This window comes from Crinia signifera, chromosome 8, assembly GCF_055691185.1.
Source record: "Crinia signifera chromosome 8, ASM5569118v1, whole genome shotgun sequence".
In the NCBI taxonomy this organism is placed as follows: domain Eukaryota; kingdom Metazoa; phylum Chordata; class Amphibia; order Anura; family Myobatrachidae; genus Crinia; species Crinia signifera.
This window is the reverse complement of record NC_139224.1, coordinates 165,607,436-165,627,723: the sequence shown is the minus strand read 5'-3', so window position 1 is coordinate 165,627,723 and position 20,288 is coordinate 165,607,436. Positions and strand designations below refer to the sequence as shown.

The 20,288-nt window shown below is 47.6% G+C and overlaps 1 protein-coding gene across 11 annotated transcripts in view; it reads left to right on the top strand.

Moving 5' to 3' along the window:
- DOCK7 (dedicator of cytokinesis 7) overlaps positions 1-20,288 on the top strand; it is a 138,691-nt gene that overhangs the window by 101,811 nt on the left and 16,592 nt on the right. For 4 of the 11 annotated variants that reach the window (XM_083157670.1, XM_083157664.1, XM_083157662.1 and 1 more), the window contains 11 exons: positions 1,605-1,701; positions 3,994-4,011; positions 6,391-6,487; positions 6,585-6,719; positions 7,636-7,788; positions 8,071-8,229; positions 9,625-9,725; positions 10,090-10,282; positions 13,399-13,542; positions 15,229-15,360; positions 18,619-18,633. In XM_083157670.1, coding sequence (XP_083013796.1) covers positions 1,605-1,701; positions 3,994-4,011; positions 6,391-6,487; positions 6,585-6,719; positions 7,636-7,788; positions 8,071-8,229; positions 9,625-9,725; positions 10,090-10,282; positions 13,399-13,542; positions 15,229-15,360; positions 18,619-18,633 — 1,244 coding nt within the window. The remainder of the gene's footprint in view (positions 1-1,604; positions 1,702-3,993; positions 4,012-6,390; positions 6,488-6,584; positions 6,720-7,635; positions 7,789-8,070; positions 8,230-9,624; positions 9,726-10,089; positions 10,283-13,398; positions 13,543-15,228; positions 15,361-18,618; positions 18,634-20,288) is intronic. The other 7 variants (XM_083157672.1, XM_083157668.1, XM_083157665.1 and 4 more) reach the window with 3 other exon arrangements.

The following is a 20,288-nucleotide window of genomic DNA, read 5'->3' as shown; positions in this document are numbered from 1 at the left end:
TTGTAGCTGTATACCTCCTAGTGACCGCTACGTCCTGTCGTAGCTGTATACCTCCTAGTGACGGTTCTGTCCTGTCGTAGCTGTATACCTCCTAGTGACTGTTCTGTCCTGTCGTAGCTGTATACCTCCTAGTGACCGCTACGTCCTGTTGTAGCTGTATACCTCCTAGTGACCGCTACGTCCTGTCATAGCTGTATACCTCCTAGTGACGGTTCTGTCCTGTCGTAGCTGTATACCTCCTAGTGATGGTTCTGTCCTGTCGTAGCTGTATACCTCCTAGTGACAGTTCTGTCCTGTCTTAGCTGTATACCTCCTATTGACGGTTCTGTCCTGTCGTAGCTGTATGCCTCCTAGTGACGGTTCTGTCCTGTTGTAGCTGTATACCTCCTAGTGACTGCTCCGTCCTGTCGTAGCTGTATACCTCCTAGTGACTGTTCTGTCCTGTTGTAGCTGTAATACCTCCTAGTGACTGTTCTGTCCTGTCGTAGCTGTATACCTCCTAGTGACTGTTCTGTCCTGTCGTAGCGGTATACCTCCTAGTGACTGTTCTGTCCTGTCGTAGCTGTATACCTCCTAGTGACTGTTCTGTCCTGTCGTAGCGGTATACCTCCTAGTGACTGTTCTGTCCTGTCGTAGCTGTATACCTCCTAGTGACGGTTCTGTCCTGTCGTAGCTGTATACCTCCTAGTGACGGTTCTGTCCTGTCGTAGCTGTATACCTCCTAGTGACTGTTCTGTCCTGTCGTAGCTGTATGCCTCCTAGTGACGGTTCTGTCCTGTCGTAGCTGTAATACCTCCTAGTGACGGTTCTGTCCTGTCGTAGCTGTATACCTCCTAGTGACGGTTCTGTCCTGTCGTAGCTGTATACCTCCTAGTGACTGCTCCGTCCTGTCGTAGCTGTATACCCCCTAGTGACGGTTCTGTCCTGTCGTAGCTGTATACCTCCTAGTGACTGTTCTGTCCTGTCGTAGCTGTATACCTCCTAGTGACTGTTCTGTCCTGTCGTAGCTGTATACCTCCTAGTGACCGCTACGTCCTGTTGTAGCTGTATACCTCCTAGTGACCGCTACGTCCTGTCGTAGCTGTATACCTCCTAGTGACGGTTCTGTCCTGTCGTAGCTGTATACCTCCTAGTGACTGTTCTGTCCTGTCGTAGCTGTATACCTCCTAGTGACCGCTACGTCCTGTTGTAGCTGTATACCTCCTAGTGACCGCTACGTCCTGTCATAGCTGTATACCTCCTAGTGACGGTTCTGTCCTGTCGTAGCTGTATACCTCCTAGTGACGGTTCTGTCCTGTCGTAGCTGTATACCTCCTAGTGACTGCTCCGTCCTGTCGTAGCTGTATACCTCCTAGTGACCGCTACGTCCTGTCGTAGCTGTATACCTCCTAGTGACTGCTCCGTCCTGTTGTAGCTGTATACCTCCTAGTGACTGCTCCGTCCTGTCGTAGCTGTATACCTTCTAGTGACCGCTACGTCCTGTTGTAGCTATGAACTCTGGTCCACATAAGTGAATCCGGTGCCTCCGGCACTCCGCAGATTTTAACGTTCCTCTCTGCGAGCTCCATGTAACCCTGCTGAAGTAAATCCTTCTCCCTTGGCAGAGAGAAGTCCGTCCGGAAGCGCTTTTGGCAGCCAGGAAAATCTGCGCTGGCGGAAGGAAATGACGCACTGGAGGCAGAACACCGATAAGTTGGACAAGTATGAGAACCTTCACTAATAATGATTCTAATAATATAATTGTGATCGTGTCAGTTTAACCTGTTACTGAATTAGTGCCTACAAGAAGATAAATCTGTTTTTTAGTAGAACTCCTGTATTGCATACTTTACCCAAAAGGCTGAGTGGTCTGCCGGCAGACTCCCCATCTTTTGCCGCCGGCGGTGTCAGATGGGATCTATCATCTCCGCGATCAACGCGTTTCGCCTGTAACTAGGCTTCATCAGGATTATGCTTTTCCTTCATTTTGAAAGGATGTTGACTAGTAAATAATAATCTTTGAACCAAATTGCGCACATAGGGCGTTATACAGGGTTAGGGGGACGTTCAAAGTGCGTGCTCCCGTTATACACCAAGCTGCAAACAAAGCAGTGCAGATAAATGTGTTTTTGCATGCAGGGAATATATAGATGGCTTCTGCGTGTAGCAGACAAATACTGGACAGGTTACTTTTGTCACTGAAATTTAGAATGAAGGCAGGACGAGCTCCTTCCCCGCTATAACACTCAGCACATTGTAAACCAGTTCCCTGCCCGCCGTGTAACAGAGTCCTGTGTCTTTTTGCCTTATTACTCCTAACTCAATAAGGCCGCAGTGTTAACTAGTCCAGTTTTATAACAATTTGTGCATGATTTTAAAATACTTTTGTAGATTAGCCTAATAAATATGTCTGGAAATCCTGATACATAACTTGACATCCCTGGGGAGCTCTTTGTGGTGTCCTGTCAATCAGGATCTGGTCCACGGGTCCACAGAGATGAGGGCAGAGTAAGTGGTGGGGTTATTAGGAGAGAGAATGCTAGGTGTGTATGGGTTGCACTTATTGGTTTAAGGTGCCCATACACGTTGCGATTTTAACATGGGTTTTGAACTTTTAAAGTTCAACACGCTTCGCACCGTGTACCTGCGGGGATGCAATGCGATGCGATGTCCATTAAGTAACTATAAACTTAAAAAAAAAATCGCATTGCAACAGTACAGTACTGTACATCGCATCGCATCCCCTACAAGTGCCAAAATCGCACGGCACCTTGAAGTGCAAAACGCACAGCATGTTAAATTTGAAACGTGTATGGGCACCTTTAGTCTTTGCTTTGTTGGAGAATCCGCAGAGGAAGTTACGCGCAGGGGATGACATGCGTAGGTTCAGTCTCTCCACAATCAAATCTCTGCAGATACCGGAATACGTCTGATCTCTTATTTTATTCTTATGTGTGTTTATACATCCAGACGCTCTAAAGCAAAATAAATGATTATCTAACCAGGATTAAGCAACCTTTTACCTCTCCAGCAAATGCAGAACTGCAAGGCCAAGAATTTCCTGAGCGCTACTGATTCCTTATCTTATTCACTCACAAAAGAAAATTCTCTCTCTAATGGACAAAACCATGTGCACTGCAGGTGGGGCAGATGTAATATATGCAGAGATAGTTAGATTTGGGTGTTATTTTGTTTCTGTGCATAAATACTCTGCTTATTTTTACACTGCATTATAGATATCAGTTTGAAGTACAAACCCCACCCAAATCTAACTCTCTCTGCACATGTTACATCTGCCCCGCCTGCAGTGCAGCATGGTTTTGTCAATTAGAGAGAGAATTTACTCTTGTGAGTGAACCAGAATCAGACCCAGTGTGTATTGCCTACACCCCAATACTCATTAATGACACCTCTTCGAAACTTAAGGTGCCCATACACTTATCCAATTTGGGCCCGATTTCACCTGATTCCGACAGATCGGGCACAAATCAGATGTGTCTGATCCGTTGCACGTTCCCGTGCTCGTTGGAGGTCGGACAGGCTGTACATAAGATAAATCGTATGTACAGCCTTCAGTAGGACATTGTGCACCTGCAATGTATATCATCCGATCCCTGAGCGGGGAAGCGCCATGCAGATGAGGCGCTCTCCCCACTCTGCAGCTGGCAGCGGGTGGCTGTAGAATAAAAAAAAATATCAAAACAATGGGCGGCCGCTGATTGGCTGAGAGAGGTTAATGGCTGTCCATTCTTTTGAATTTTTTTTTTTTTTTGCCTTCAGCTCCTCAGGAGTATTACACGAGATAAATCGCATGCGATTTAACGCATGTAAAAATGGCAATTTAATTTCCAGATGGTATATGAGCTGCCTGGAGAACTCAGGAAATTCGGTCCGACGTGTCCTTGGACAAGTGTATGGGGGCCTTTAGATCTGACTTTAGAGATGCACCTCTGCCACCCTTACGCCCTTCCTAATTTCTGCTTTTGGTTGTCTCCACATGTGCTGTGTATTTAGAAGCCAAAAACCCTCCAGGTACTGTCACTTTGGTGTATACTCCTCCCTTCACCCCTGCATTCCCTGCGTTAAGTCCCGTGTGGTTTGATGACAATAGTTTGGTATTTGACATTGCTTGTTTATCCGTTTTATTACCGTTTATTTGGTATGTTTTGTACATCATAATCAGAGTTGCGAAATGCGTCTGTTTCCCGTTAGAGGACATTTTTCAGTTTGCTCAAGTAATCATTTTACGTTGTGACCAATCTTCGATCACTATTGCCTGGTGTTCTTCTATTTCAACGTAATGGTCGTATTAAAATGGATCCGTGTTCTGCAGTCTCGTTAAACGGTTTTGTGACCTCACATTGCACATTAAGGCGACAAAGATGTTCTCTGCAAGCTGAGTTTCACGGGACTTGTTGCGTCAAGGAGGGCCGGCAAAACTAATAAAATATTAAAGCGCAGGGTTTTTAAAAAAAATTAAAATTGTACCATACGTTTTTACCGGTTTGTTTACAAAGTTAAATCATCAAATATGTCTCTTAACAAGCCACCGTTTCCATACATATTTCAACATACGTGTCAGAATTTCACTTGTTTTTTTATCATAAAGTGTTCCGGAGCTTTGCTGAAACAGTACGTGCAATTATTCGCTGGTGCAAACTGTTGCACTTACGTCATTTTATCTATTTTCCATTTGTGGGTATAACGCTATTAACAGCTGCAGCCGTACCTGTTCTGTGGGTATGGGTCATTGGTTTGACCCAATGTAGGTCAACACCCTTAGGTCGACACCTATGAAAGGTCAATATGGCTTAGGTCGACAGGGACTTTAGGTCGACTTGAAAAAGGTCGATATTATGAAAATGTTTTTTTGGTTGTGTATGTAGACTTACGTCAGCATGGACACCTTATAAGTATACTGTGTCCCCTCGCATGGCTTGCTTCGCTCGCCATGATTCGGGCACGGTGCCTTGCTACACCCGGCACACTATTGTATTCTCCCTCCACGCCCTATTCGATGGTAGGGTATGAAAAAACCGCCTTTAAAAAAAAAATCATTTTAAAAAACACATCAACTTTTTCATGTTCAACTAAACCATAGCAACCTTTTATAGGTGTCGACCTATGGCCTGTCGATCCAATGTATGTCGACAGAATATAGGTGTAGTGTTGTAGGTATGATTCTTCTGTAAAGGACGTGTTTGTCCCGATGGCCTGTGTGACGGAACATACTAACTGCGTTTGCATGCGTTTCGCTATGTGGATTTTGACACTTAAGTTTTCCTTCATCTGTTCCCCCCACTAAATAGCAGGGTGATATCCCAGTTCCATGGCCACTATGAGGTCAATCCAAATTGCCCCCTGATGATTTTGCTAGTGCACTTTATGGCTGGAATTCACAATAAGTGCTTGCAAGCAATTTCGAGCGAATTTCAGCCTGCAAGGGGTGCAAAATGCGGTGCCGTTGTTATCGTTTAAACCTCGCACCCATCTCAATTAATAGGATCAACCCCAAAGAATGAGAAGGCTTCTTGTAACATTCACAGATGTTTATTTAATTGTTTCCCGCAGCACTGCGTAGCCTCAGCTTGTATCTGACTTTGTTAACCAGGGGAACAGAGTACAGAAGTTAATGGTCCAGTGATTGGTGATCTGTATGGAATGTTGCAGCTGCAGCACACACAGCTGACTTGTCCACATGTTGCGGCTGATTCCGAATTGGAGGCAAAGTGAAACATGCAAGTTACTGTGCACCTGGGTAAAACCATGCTGCACTGCAGGGGGCAGATGTAGCATGTGGCGAGAGATTTTGATTTGAAAGGGGCATGTCCTAACCCTAAAGCTGCCCAGTGTTTGTGTGCTACATGCAAAAGCAGCCAGTATGTGCCCTGCATGCAAAAATTATCAATGTACATGACCCCCCTCCGCAGCAGTGCAGAATTGTTTGTTCCAGGCGCAAAGTTACTTGATCTTCTTGCGTTGCTTGCAATGCAGATCATCACGTGATGTTTTCATGTGCGCTGAATCCGCATCCTTCCATAGACGCCATTAACTTTCTCTATGCCATGTGCTAGCGCTGAGATGGGAGGACGCTGTGTTGCCTTTGTGAATGTTATAAGTAGCTCTTGCATTTAAAGAAACAAGATTGCAGGTCTGTGAAGGAAAACAAGCCGTGAAACGCGTTATGCATCCATCACTGAAACTTGTTGTGAATCCATTGGTGAAACGCGTGCTGCATCCATCAGTGAAACACGTGCATCCATCGGTGAAACGCGTGCTGCATCCATCGGTGAAACGCGTGCTGCATCCATCTGCTGTTTCATTCTTACAATGTGTGCCGTGCTGTCGTTTCTTACTAACACCACAGTCATTCTTTCTATAAACTGAACAATTTGTGGTCTTCCACATTAGGTCCAGAGCAGAGCTAGATCATGAGGCACTGATAGATGGGAATCTGGCCACGGAGGCCAATCTGATCATACTGGACACTCTGGAGATTATAGTGCAGGTGAGGTGAAAGGATTTATAACAAGTTCTTGCTTACGCTATTTATTTCACTTGTGTTCCCATTGATTTTGATAAATAATAAAATGTCCTTTGTGCAGACTGTGTCGGTGACGGAGTCCAAGGAGAGCATCCTGGGCGGGGTGTTGAAGACGCTCTTACATAGCATGGCCTGCAACCAGAGCGCCCTCTATCTGCAGCATTGCTTTGCAACACAGAGAGCCTTGGTCTCCAAGGTATGATACTGAGGGGGCTGATAGACTGCAAATGTGTGAGCTTTGGTGGAGCAGTTGTTTTATGTGACTTTATCTGCACCATGTACTAGAGGTAATGATGTAACGGGGGGATAGTACGTGACTCTCTCTGCACCATGTACTAGAGGTAATGCTGTAATGAGAGGACAATATGTGGCTCTCTGCACCATGTACTAGAGGTAATGCTGTAATGAGAGGACAATATGTGGCTCTCTGTGTCATGTACTAGAGGTAATGCTGTAACAGGGGGACAGTATGTGGCTCTCTGCACCATGTACTAGAGGTATTGCTGTAATGAGAGGACAGTACGTGGCTCTCTGCACCATGTACTAGAGGTAATGCTGTAATGGGGGGACAGTACGTGGCTCTCTGCACCATGTACTAGAGGTAATGCTGTAATGAGAGGACAGTACGTGGCTCTCTGCACAATGTACTAGAAGTATTGCTGTAATGGGGGGGGACAGTACGTGGCTCTCTGCACCATGTACTAGAGGTATTGCTGTAATGAGAGGACAGTACGTGGCTCTCTGCACCATGTACTAGAGGTATTGCTGTAACGGGGGGACAGTACGTGGCTCTCTGTACCATGTACTAGAGATATTGCTGTAATGAGAGGACAGTACGTGGCTCTCTGCACCATGTACTAGAGGTATTGCTGTAACGGGGGGACAGTACGTGTCTCTCTCCGCCCCATGTACTAGAGGTATTGCTGTAGTGAGAGGACAGTATGTGGCTCTCTGCACCATGTACTAGAGGTATTGCTGTAACGGGGGGACAGTACGTGGCTCTCTGCACCATGTACTAGAGGTAACGCTGTAGTGAGTGTCCTGTATGCTGCTACTTGCTCATCTCCTTCTCAACCTTTTAACTCGTGTCCTTCTCTCGCCTCCTTCCCAAGTTCCCCGAGCTGCTGTTTGAAGAGGAGACGGAGCAGTGCGCTGATTTATGCCTCAGGCTGCTCCGACATTGCAGCAGCAGCATTGGCACCATCCGATCGCACGCCAGTGCCTCGCTCTACCTACTCATGAGACAGAACTTTGAGATCGGCAATGTAAGTTCCGCAGCAGTGGTTGTTATATCTGTCTGTTAGTGATTGCTGCGGGGTCCAGAAACAGAGGGCGCTTATTAACCCCTATGCTGGCCATACAAGATAGTGTCTGATTGGTTGGGATCATTGCATGCCACGTACACATGTAGGGGTCCATCCTATTATCCACGATGATCTCCCGGGTGCCCGAATTCCCACAAAAGTGATTTCTGTCCCATAGGGTTCTGAACAATTTTGAGCAAAGTCGGTATAGCTGTGATGTTTTGGGGGTTCCTGTTTTTGCAGAACTTTGCCCGGGTGAAGATGCAGGTCACCATGTCTCTCTCTTCTCTGGTTGGGACATCTCAAAATTTCAATGAGGAGTTTTTGAGGCGCTCTCTGAAGACGATATTAACCTACGCCGAGGAGGATCTGGAGCTGCGGGAAACCACGTTCCCCGATCAGGTGAGCGCATTGTTCCAGATCTGATACCTACAATATTCCACTTCCTGTTATTTAATGAGACACCCAGACCAGCAACAGTCCTGTGAGCAGTCTGAGGTCGGACTTGCTGCACGTCTGTCCTCTGACTCGGACCCCCGTTCGCAGAATAACCACACACAATCCTGCTCCCAGAGCATCGTATGCGACTTCTCCCCTCGGAGAAGTGGCATTGGGCAGTATTCAATGATTTCTGCGAGCTGTGACAGTGAGCAGTGCTGACTGCTCCCTGTCACAGCTCGCACGGTCAGTATTCGACTGACCCCCTTCACATGCCGTTTCCCCATTGTTAGGTTTTTACAGCGACGGGGAAACGGCAGGTGCTAAATGCAGCGGGTTCCCTGCATTAGCCGCGATCCTCGCTGTTTGGTGGAATCCTCGCTGTCCTCTGGCAGCGAGGATTCCCCCAGAATCCGCGGGGGTTAAACGGCGAGGGTCGCTTGTTTTCGGTGATCCCCGCAATTTACCCCCTCGCCGGCCGAGTTGAATAGGGGCCATAGTATCTCGGGGCCTTAAGAGGTTAAACTGGGTTTCCGCATCACCAAGTAGAGATCTAGCTGAATAACCAACAAATATATTCCTCTTCTTTCCACACGTAAATCAATCTCTGCCACCACCTATTGGACTAAGCTGGAGGTCCTTAAAACTCCTAAATATACACTTTGGCGCACAGTACACACTCTGATAGTCACAGATTAACATTAAACTCCCATGGAATTTACAGAGTGAACACATGCTACTCATTCACATTCAGAGTTAACACAAAATGCATATGGCCTCGTTAGATTAACCAGAACCGACTCATTCAATGTTAGATTTAAGCACGAGGCTTTGAATGTAATATAACAGATGACATAAGAAGTCAGCGCAATAACAGGAGAAATAAAAGGGTTAATGTGGCAAAACATAGAACAATTATCTAGGATTGTATAATGTCTAAGCTTGGGAGTTATGTCCCTGAGAGGACGTTATTCCCCTGATAACAAAACCTATTATTCTGTTGCTCCAAACACTTCAGCCAAGTGCTGTACCCATACCTGTAGCCATCGATTGGTCCTCTACAGCAAGGAGCGACCGATGTTCCCGTGCCCGGACAGAACATTGGTTCTGGTCTGAGATGCCAGTTGGACACCTTGCACCCTGTTTATTGCTGGCATGGACTTTAGAGTTCTTCTCCTGCAGATTCCGAGAGAATATCATGGAATTCCTTCTGTCCTTTTAAATTGTAGAAAAGGAATTCTGCATCTGTTGCCATGACGTCATCTTACTAAAACCCTTTGTGATTTGTGTTTTGTTCCTCCCTTGTCACGTATCAACCATAGGCTACCTCTTGTAACATCTGCATGTTGTCGGTTACAGGTCCAGGATCTGGTGTTTAATCTCCACATGATTCTTTCGGACACGGTCAAAATGAAAGAGCACCAGGAAGACCCGGAGATGCTGATCGATCTAATGTACAGGTGGGAAAGGCGGTTTCTAAACCCATAGATAGGGAAACCATCCCCGACTTCCAGGGTTTTTTCAGGGGTGTGGCCTAATTGTGGAAGGTGTGGCCATGCCCCCTTAAGAGAAAATAGAAAAACGTATTGGCATGTGGAAAGGAGGTGGGCTGGGGAGAGAGATGGCTGCTGGCAAGCAAGAGGAAGTGGTGGACTTGGCCCCCTGGCGGCCCCTCCAACAAAACCCAGGCTATGGTGATTCGTACCCGCTCCCCCCTCCTTTTTCAGCCGCCCAGGATACAGCAACACGCAGTAGTTTGTGAGGGAAATTACCAGGTTGTCTTTCGCACATCATCAGTTCATTTCTTTCCTTCCTTTGTTTTAGAATTGCCAAAGGCTACCAGACGTCCCCTGACCTGCGCTTAACGTGGCTGCAGAACATGGCTGGAAAGCACTCGGAGAGGATCAACCACGCGGAATCGGCACAGTGTCTGGTGCACTCCGCAGCATTGGTGGCTGAGTATCTCAGCATGCTGGAGGATCGAAAGTACCTCCCGGTGGGGTGTGTCACCTTCCAGGTGAGTGCACACTGACGTTGGGTGGACGATGGAATAAATATTCATGGAAGTGACATGATTATCATTATCAATGGAAGCGACATGATTACCTCGTCCATTACATGGGATGGCTTACACGGTCTCAGCACCTTGTGGGTTTTATAATCCTTTCTCGGGTTCCGGATGTTATCATTTAGGCACTTGTGTATAAAGTCTCTGCACTGGCTTTTCGCCATGTCTGATTGGCTGGTTAGGATCCTCCAATCAGAGCTCAGAATGGGATCTATATAACTGGCTCGGGTCTGTATCTGGAATTGTACTGGATAGTGTCGCAGGCAGGGCCGTTTCTAGACAATTTAGCTCCCAGGGCAAAGGAATGGAAATGCGCGCCCCCCCCCCCCCCCCCCCCCCCCCCCCCAAAAAAAAAAAAATAGAGAACACGTCATAGAAGAAATTGCGCGCCGAAATAGGGGGCGTGATTTATTTTTAAAAGGGGGTGTGGCTTAATATAAGGGCGTGGTCTAGCAGGAAAACAATTACCTTACATCTCACGTTTGCAACCTGCAGGTCCAGATATTGGTTACCGCAGGAATTGTCATTGTACTGTGATGTCACTGTGTGGAGGCCACACAGTGACAAAAATATAAAGGCCCACACAGTGACCTAGTACGCCTCACAGATCAAGGCCAAACAAAGACAGGCTACTTGAATCATTATACACTATTTATCCGTGATTCCAATTACACATGACGCCGCACACCGTGATGACAATTACACATGACGCCGCACACCGTGATGACAATTACACATGACGCCGCACACCGTGATGACAATTACACATTACGCCGCACACCGTGATGACAATTACACATTACGCCGCACACCGTGATGACAATTACACATTACGCCGCACACCGTGATGACAATTACACATTACGCCGCACACCGTGATGACAATTACACATTACGCCGCACACCGTGATGACAATTACACATTACGCCGCACACTGTGATGACAATTACACATTACGCCGCACACTGTGATGACAATTACACATTACGCCGCACACTGTGATGACAATTACACATTACGCCGCACACTGTGATGACAATTACACATTACGCCGCACACTGTGATGACAATTACACATTACGCCGCACACTGTGATGACAATTACACATTACGCCGCACACCATGATGACAATTACACATTATGTCGCACACCGTGATGACAATTACACATTATGTCGCACACCGTGATGACAATTACACATTATGTCGCACACCGTGATGACAATTACACATTATGATGCCCGTTACACCCCACACTGTGATGGCAATTACACAATACTCCCCACACCGTAATGCCTATTACACATTATGCCCCACACGCCGCTGCCGCACAACTCATGCCGTTTACTAATATACCCCCACAGTGGCATATATGCCCCCACAGTGCCACACATATGCCCATACAGTGCCAGATACGCCCCCCACAGTGCCACATATATATGCCCCCAGTGCCAAATATGCCCCTAGTGCCACAGATATGTCCCCAATGCCACACATATGCCCCCACAGTGACACACATATGCCCATACAGTGCCACATATATATGCCCCCACAGTGCCAGATGTGCCCCCACAGTGCCACACATATGCTCATACAGTGCCACATATATATGCCCCCACAGTGCCAAATATGCCCATAGTGCCACAGATGTGTCCCCAGTGCCACACATATGCCCCCACAGTGCCACACATATGCCCCCACAGTGCCACATATATATGCCCCCACAGTGCCAAATATTCCCATTGTGCCACAGATGTGTCCCCAGTGCCACACATATGCCCCCACAGTGACACATATATTCCCCCACAGTGCCACACATGCCCCTAAAGTGCCAGCAGCACAACTTACTGTCTCTCTGGGTCTCCCCCTCCAGTCCCCCGCTGGTGCTGTTGGTGCTGCTGCTTTCACTGTGTCCCTGAGCCGTCAGCCATTCATATCTCGTGGGCTGGCTCCTGATTGGCTGCCAGCCCGCGAGCTCCTATGATTGGCTGACAGCCTAATGACACAGTGAGTGAGGGGAAGGAGAGCGTCGCGCGATGCGCTCCCCTCCCCTCCCCTCCCCTCGGAAATCACTCACGCTGGCTGTGCCTGTGCTCTGTTCGGCGCGGAGTTGCGGACAGGGAGAGGGGGAGGAATTCGGAGGCGGCGGCGGGCGCATTGGGGTGAGCTCAGCTGCCGGCCGGGCGCCCCGGCTGTTTAAAAGGGGTGGACAAGCCGTGCGGCGCCCCGGGCTGCTGCACGGCTTGTCCGCCTGTAGAAACGGCCCTGGTCGCAGGGAGAAGAACAGATTAAGCCAATAAGCTCTATAGGGATAAAGGGGGGCTAGATAGCCGACTGTGGTGCACTAACAAAGGATTTCTCTTTCCTTTGCAGCGGTCAGGGTGTTGGGTTGCAGACTTTTATAACAATACTGGTTACCAGTCCGTCACAATGACGCGGCTGCCGGGAGCTGGGGCTCTGGCGCGCGTGTGTGTGTGCCTGAATGGGGCTCTGTCTGTCAGATGCCTTCTAGTACCGGGATACGGTCATTGGTTCACCACCAAGTAGGTCGACACCACTAGGTCGACATGCAGCGTAGCGAGGCACCGTGCCCGGACCATGGCGAGCACAGCGGTGGTACATTTCTGTGTCAATGTCGACAGGACGTATTTCATACCATCCACTAGGTCGTGGTGGGGGAATAAAATAGTGTGCCGAGTGCAGGGAAGCAGCATGCCCCAATCATGGCGAGTGTTGAGTTTTAGTGTTTATGTTGACTGTGTTGACATTTGGGTGAATAAAATAAAAATTAAAAACCATGTCAACTTTTTCACTGTCTACCTTAAAAAAAAAACCCTAGTGCTCCTTTGAAAAACCTTCCTTACCCATGTCCACCTAACGACTCTGTTGACGTAACCCATGTTGACCTTTAGTCATGTCGAGCTAAATGCATGTCGAGCTAAATGCTGGCGAGCTAATGATCCATACCCATATTGTTGGTCTATGTATATAGGATGGAACTATTGTTCGGATACAAGGTTCCCTGCCCTGCTCCAACTCTCCGGTATAAATTGTGTTTCCACAGAACATCTCTTCCAACGTCCTGGAGGAGTCGGCCGTTTCGGACGATGTGGTGTCGCCGGATGAAGAAGGCATTTGCTCAGGGAAGTATTTTACAGAGGCCGGACTGGTGGGGCTCCTAGAACAGGCAGCCGCGTCCTTCTCACTGGTAATTCATTTGACGTTTTATGTTCCTCTTTTCATGTCAACGTTTTGAAAACCGGTATAACGGCTGTGTCTTTCGCTCCACAATCTGACAGGAGTAGAAAGGAAGCCATCGCCTCTAATTGCATCTCGTGTTCCCGTTCATCTCCCTTTCCTGCCTCAGGCTCAGGAAAATGTTAATTCACTCTAAATACTGTGTTGGTCGTTTGTCTTAAAATGAAAAGGTTTTGAGGCCAATCCATCTGTCTTCTCCCAGCTTGTGGCAGCGGGAATTGTGTCATAAGTCACTCGCACATGTGTCACGCATAGAGGGATTCTAGAGTAGCACGTAGAAGGGCAATTCTCCTTTATACTTTTACCCTAAAGGTGATACTTTCTGTTTAGGGATGCCAATCCCGGGGCATTTTTTCAATCCTGGGAATCGGGATTAAAAAAATGACGATTCCCGGGATTGGCTTCCCTAATAAAAAAAACCCGCCCCGGTGGGCGTTGAAGCCAGGAGCCAATGGGCGGGCGCACAGTGAAGCCGGGAGCTGGGTGGGTGGTGTCTGAAAGCAGGATGCAGTCAGGGTGGGAGGATGGGCAGCGCGGACGGGGCTGTGTGGCCTGTGACCTTGTTACGCTGCGCAGAGCCGCACTGCCGGGACAGGAGAAGCCGGGCAGCGTCTGAGCACTTGCTCAGACGCTGCCCGGCATTAGACTGCGTCGGGATTGAAATCCCGGCGTTTTAGGGGCCAAATCCCGGGAACCCCCCGATCCTGGGATTGGCCACCCTATTTCTATTCTCTTCTAGAAGGTGCTAAGTAAATAAGAAGTGGATTCTGATTGGTTGCTAGGGCCATCTTCAATAGAAATCACATCTCAGTAAATAAACACCACAGAATCTGGTTGCTATGGGCAACACCACAACTTTTTGTTTTCAGAAGCGTGAGTAATTTTACCCCCAGTTAATCATAGTATGACATTGTAGTTCTGTCATACCAGAGAATTGTTATATTTGTAATTATTATGCTTGCATAGTTCCACAAATTGTGCAGCATTCTGCAGAGACTGTTATTGATATCACAGAAGCTTACAGTCTGCAGGTCCGTGTGTTTGTAGTCAGCAGCCTGCCGCTATGGGTCGGTATGTGTGGGAAGTATTGGTGCAAAATCTCTCTTAGATATAGTGGACTCTGTGGAAAATGAGAACCGCAGTCACTTGGAGGTGTTAAACTTTGCTACAGTACCCCCTACAGTCTTGGGATGGTATTGCAAGTGACAGTGTCAATTGTTGCAGTCACCAAAGTAACTATGATTCATCTATCGGCATGGGGGGGTCCGGATTTCAGCAATTGTCAGTATGGGATGTCACTAATAGCTGCTGAACGTAGAGATGTTCTGTGCTCCTCAATTTGCACAGGTCCAATGAAGTGCCAGGGTTAGCAGCACAAGAGGGAGGTGTCTGTGGAGGAGCAGAAGTTTGCACCTTTTGATGGGGGGGGGGGGGGCTTGGGAGATGGGATAAACTTAAAATGAAAGACGTTAGTGTAGGCACACTATGCACCTAGAACAAGAAGCTCTACCTGCGGTGCCTTACACGTGTCTGATCCGTTATCTCCCCAGTCTGTGGTTGCGTAGGATGGCTGCGTTTAGCGCCTCTGATTGTCCTGCACTGTGCTCAGTCTGATTCACTAATGATCATCTTCCAGGCCGGCATGTACGAGGCTGTGAACGACGTCTACAAGGTCCTTATTCCTATACACGAAGCCAACAGAGATGCCAAGAAGTTGTGCTCAATTCACGGTAAACTGCAGGATGCCTTCAGCAAGATAGTCCACCAGGTAATGACCGCTCGTTCCTGTACTGTTCTGAAGGTCCTCCCGCTGCAAAATTCACCAGTGAATCACGTTGTGGTGCGGTGGATGGTAAAGGGAGACTTGTCTGCAGCCACGCTTATCCCCAAATTCATTTGAATTGGAGCCGCAGAGGCCAAACTGCATTTCCGTTCTCGTTTTCTCATTAACCCGGGAAATATTTGTCAGTGTGAAAGGGGTATCAATCGGCCCCTAAGTTTTAATAGTCTTCAGGAGTAGGGATACGCGTAGGCGCACAACACAACAGATGGTACAATATATAGAACGCCAGCATTGGATTATTGGGTACTTGTTTCCTAGAACGGCCACACCGATTTTGATCGGGTTGTAAAAATCGCGTTGATCCGATTTTTACATTGAATCCAATGTGAATAGGGTCCCTGGGACCCTATTTTACATTGGATTTAATGTAAAATTGTCCCCAGACCCCAATTTTAACCCCCCTGATGGCTGAAATGGCCCCATTGTGAACGGCACCCCACGATTGACGCCAACCCGAAGCGTGGCGAGCGGCGTCGGTACGCGTCCTCCGACCTTTACTTCACAGGTATTCCGCGTCCGCTCGCCACACTTTATATTCTCAACTCCACGCCGACGTGGATAGTAGGGGTTTGAAAAGGTCGGAGAACGCGTACCGCCGCCCCTCGCGGGCTCGCTACGTTTGCCACGCTTCTAGTTGGCATCAATCGTGGGGTGCCGCTCATAATGGGGGGGGGGGCATTAATTAATAGGCATGACGGGGGCATGTACAATGAGAAATGGCTCATATTGGCCCATTTCCCATTGTTAGCTATGTAAAATGTGCTTAATCGCGTCCATCGCATCTTGTGGCATTATAATGGCACAAGACCGACGCGATGAACGCGATTACAATGTTAAAAATATTTTAACATTGAAGCCTATGGCAAAATCGGGTCCATCGCATCGGTCGCGTCGCGTTCCATGTTAATGCATGCGACCGACGCGATCAACGCGATTTTGCCTTTGCCGGCAAAATGGACCTGATTTCAAAGGAAATCGGGTCCATCACGTTAATCGTGTACCTTAAGTTAAGGTACACGATTACCCCCGATGGTGGCCGTTCTAGGAAACAAGTACCGATTATTGTACTAAGCGCCCTCTAGTGGCTAATGCACTTATTACAGTCTCGACATTCGGATGGTTGAGACTTAATGCAGGAGTAACATTTTCGCTTCTATGATGAATGCATTATCTCCTCTTTAAATATACATACCGCCTACAGACTCGCACACCTGACATTTACAGTAAATGACTCATTGTAAGACTTACAGATTAGAGTACCGTTATGGAATAAGATTATTACCCCCCTATGGCGATGACTTTTACTAATTTAAAACAAAAAAGGTGCCCAGCAGAGATAAGAGCTGTAATACCCGGTTCTGCACCTTAGTTATCTGTCCTTATATAGCCGGGATATAGGATTATATAGTGTTCTGCGGGATCGCACACTGTAGAACGATGTGCTCAGACGCTTGCTGCTACCAATTTTTATTTTATATTCTAAATATTGCCTCTGAGAGACGGTATGCTCTCACTGTCATGAGATTCTTTCAGGGAAAAGAGGAAGTTGGTTCAAGAGCTAGCTCTCTACATTCAAAATGTACTCTCGTAGGTCGTGCTCCTGTATGTCCTTGGGGGAATCATGTGCTCTCTCCCTGGGATATTAGTACATAAGACACTATTATCATAGGACCTGGGGAGCGTGTGAAATGCTATCCGGTTTCTATGGAGATACATAGGCTGGGATTCTCATCTCCACTCCTCAAACCATTGACGACTCGAATACTATGAACAGGCCATGTTTTCAGGTGTTGGCTTCTTTGGAAACAAGTGTCATAATGACTGATGTAAATGGTATGTAGTGGTCATTCTAGCACGCTTCACCTATCAAACTCATGCAGTTCCTCTTTCCTGCCAGAGGTGTCGCTGTCTTCTTTTTTTGCTTCTAGTACGGTCTGGTTCGTATTGAGGGTATGCGTTCATTTGGTATACAGCATGATGGTAGACAGTCATTAGGTCGACACCATTAGGTTGACATGGGGTCTAGGTTGACATGGGGTCTAGGTTGACATGGGGTCTAGGTTGACATGGGGTCTAGGTTGACATGGGGTCTAGGTCGACATGGGAACTAGGTCGACGGGTCATTAGTTCAACAGTGTCTAGGTCGACAGCATACCTCCCAACTGTCACGATTCCGTCGGGACAGTCCCGATTTTCGGGTCCTGTCCCGACGTCCCACCCGCGGCAGGCATTGTCCCGCTGCGGGGGGTGGCAGTTGGGAGACCCCCCAATCTAGTAGAATAGACGCTATTCTCGTATGAAAATGAGGCCGCGGCTAATTAGCATAAGCCGTGCCCTCATTTGCATACGCCCCGCCCCCTTTTCGGGCGCCGCGCGAGTGTCCCTATTTCATCCGGACACAAGTTGGGAGGTATGCGACAGTCAAAATGTTGACATGGGGTTTTTCACTGTTTTTTGAGCCAACATGTGCCGACAGGTGGTATTTCATGCCTACCATCCACTAGGGCATGGCGGGAGAATAAAATAGTGCGCTTTAACCTGTTTCCATGTCGACTGTGTTGACATTCAGGTAAAAAAAAAAAAGTGAAAACCCCCATGTCGACCTTTTCACTGTCAACCTAGACTATGTCGAACTAATGACCTTTTCCCATTTCGGCCTAGACCCATGTCGACCTTTTACCATGTTGACCTAATGGTGTCGACCTAATGACTGTCGACCATCCTGCTGTAGACCAAATGATCCCAACCCGTATTGAGATACAGGCCACAAACTGATAAAAACACCACAGCAGACAGCGACACCCCAGGCAGGAAAGAAGAAGTGCAATGATTTTGTAAAGCGCAAGGTACTAGAATAAACAGCATCTATGTTATCTACTGTTGGTGAGAAAGGAAGCCGTAACGTGTCTGCCTTGCCTAGTAATAGTCCTCATTTATAGGGCAAACTTTATTACCCCTATTTGCTCTTGTGGTCGGGAATCATCGTTGACTTGGACAGCAGCCGGTTTCTCGTGGCCCTTTGGCTGTGGTGAAAGGTCGGATCCCGTGGGCTGTTTCACCAATGCCAGAGAGCCTGCGGTGGCCACAACCTGCTCGGGGAAGGGGCTTATTACAGTCATGTTCATGTGTGTTTATTTCTTGCTTTTTCCCGTGACGCTGTATTTTTATTCTCTTGTTATACAGAGTACTGGCTGGGAGGTAGGTAACGCTGCAGTCAGACAAGACCACTGATAGTCTGAGATCCTTCTGCCATGCTTCTCCCACATGTGCTAGCTGTGGGACTTGTGTTTTGCTGTCTTCTCTGACCTGAATCCATTAACTAAAACACATTCCATTCAGAGTTTCCCGTGGTCATGGTAATTGTCATCGTGGCCCCTTTGCACCACTGCATGGAGTTTCAGACACGCCACACTAATAAAAGTATAGAGAATATCACTCTCTCATCATCATTTCGACTTCTCTTCCATCAATCTTTCCCGCATCCCCCCCCCCCCCTTCTTCCCAAATAAAGGGGTCGATTTAGAGCAGTCCCTTCCTGTGAGGATAGCACCTTGGGGGAGACCTTTTCCTACAATCCCTATGTGCTAGTCCACGTTCTGTGTATTTGGCAGGTGGAACCAGTTTGTGAAGTCCTGTGTCTTAGCCAGGAGGAATCTGGTGGCTCCTCAACCAATAGGCGGCATACTTAGGAGGAGACGTGGCAAACCTTTGCAAGGGATAAAGTGGTTGCTATGGGCAACTTCTCCACTTTATCTCTCCAAGGTTTGATATATCTTCCGATCATTCTGTTTTCTTGCACACAGAGAACATAACTGGACCTTTCCTTTTAAGAGCATATTACTATAGACCAAAAGAGCTATCGGCACTGACGGCTAGCCCCTGCAGGTCTTCTGACGGCATTCAATTCCAAATGTATGGAGTACCTATTGGGTCACATGCTCTTATACTGCTGACCAGTCCATTCGCGTGGTTCCCTTCCCGACATGAAGGCTCCAGCAGGGGGCAGTCACACTGCTTCAGGTGAGGTCATCCTTGACCGTTCTGATCAGCCGATTCTATGCTGTGTGATGGGGCTGTGGGATCCTAAGATGGGCGGGGGAATAAATAGCCATAAGATATGTAGGTCCTGAAAGGTAGTCACTAGTCACCGGCCGCCGTAATATACATATATATATATATATAACTGTGAAAACTTAGGAGTTAGTTTAACAAAGTTTGGAGAGAGATAAAGCACCAACCAATCTGATCCTAGCTGCCATGTTACAGGCTGTGTGATTGGAGCTGATCAGTTGGTACTTCATCTCTTTCCAACTCTCACACTGCCTCTAACATGGTAATTGATTGGTTGGTAGTTTATCTCTCCTCTCTTTATCCCTCTCCGGCCATTGATAAACATAGGTATTGTGTATGTCTTTGTTAGCTGTGGCCAGTTCATTGAGGACCTAGGGCTGCTTTTTGGTAATGATAGTAGAGGAGGAAATGCCCCAAAGGGTGCATTGGGGAGGGGCCAAAACATGCCCCTCCCCTCTTAATCTGTAGCAAATATACGGTTCTTAATTAACGAGGGAGTCCGTGTAAAAGAATATAATAGACAATACAATATTTGGAATTGAATGTGGCAGGTGGAGGAGCTGCTTTTCCTTTGTTTTTCTCAGTTCCTCTGCATGAAGGTGGCGCTGTGGCTCCTGCATGTTTTCTTTTTTCTTTTTGAAAATCTATTCAGTGATTACACCCCTGAGGGTCACCCACCAGCAAGTCATTGCTGCCTCCTTCAGTCTATCACATACAGTGTGGACGGTCGTATCTGCTAGCTGCCTGGTGGCCCCAATGGTCAAACGCAGAGACATTGGAGG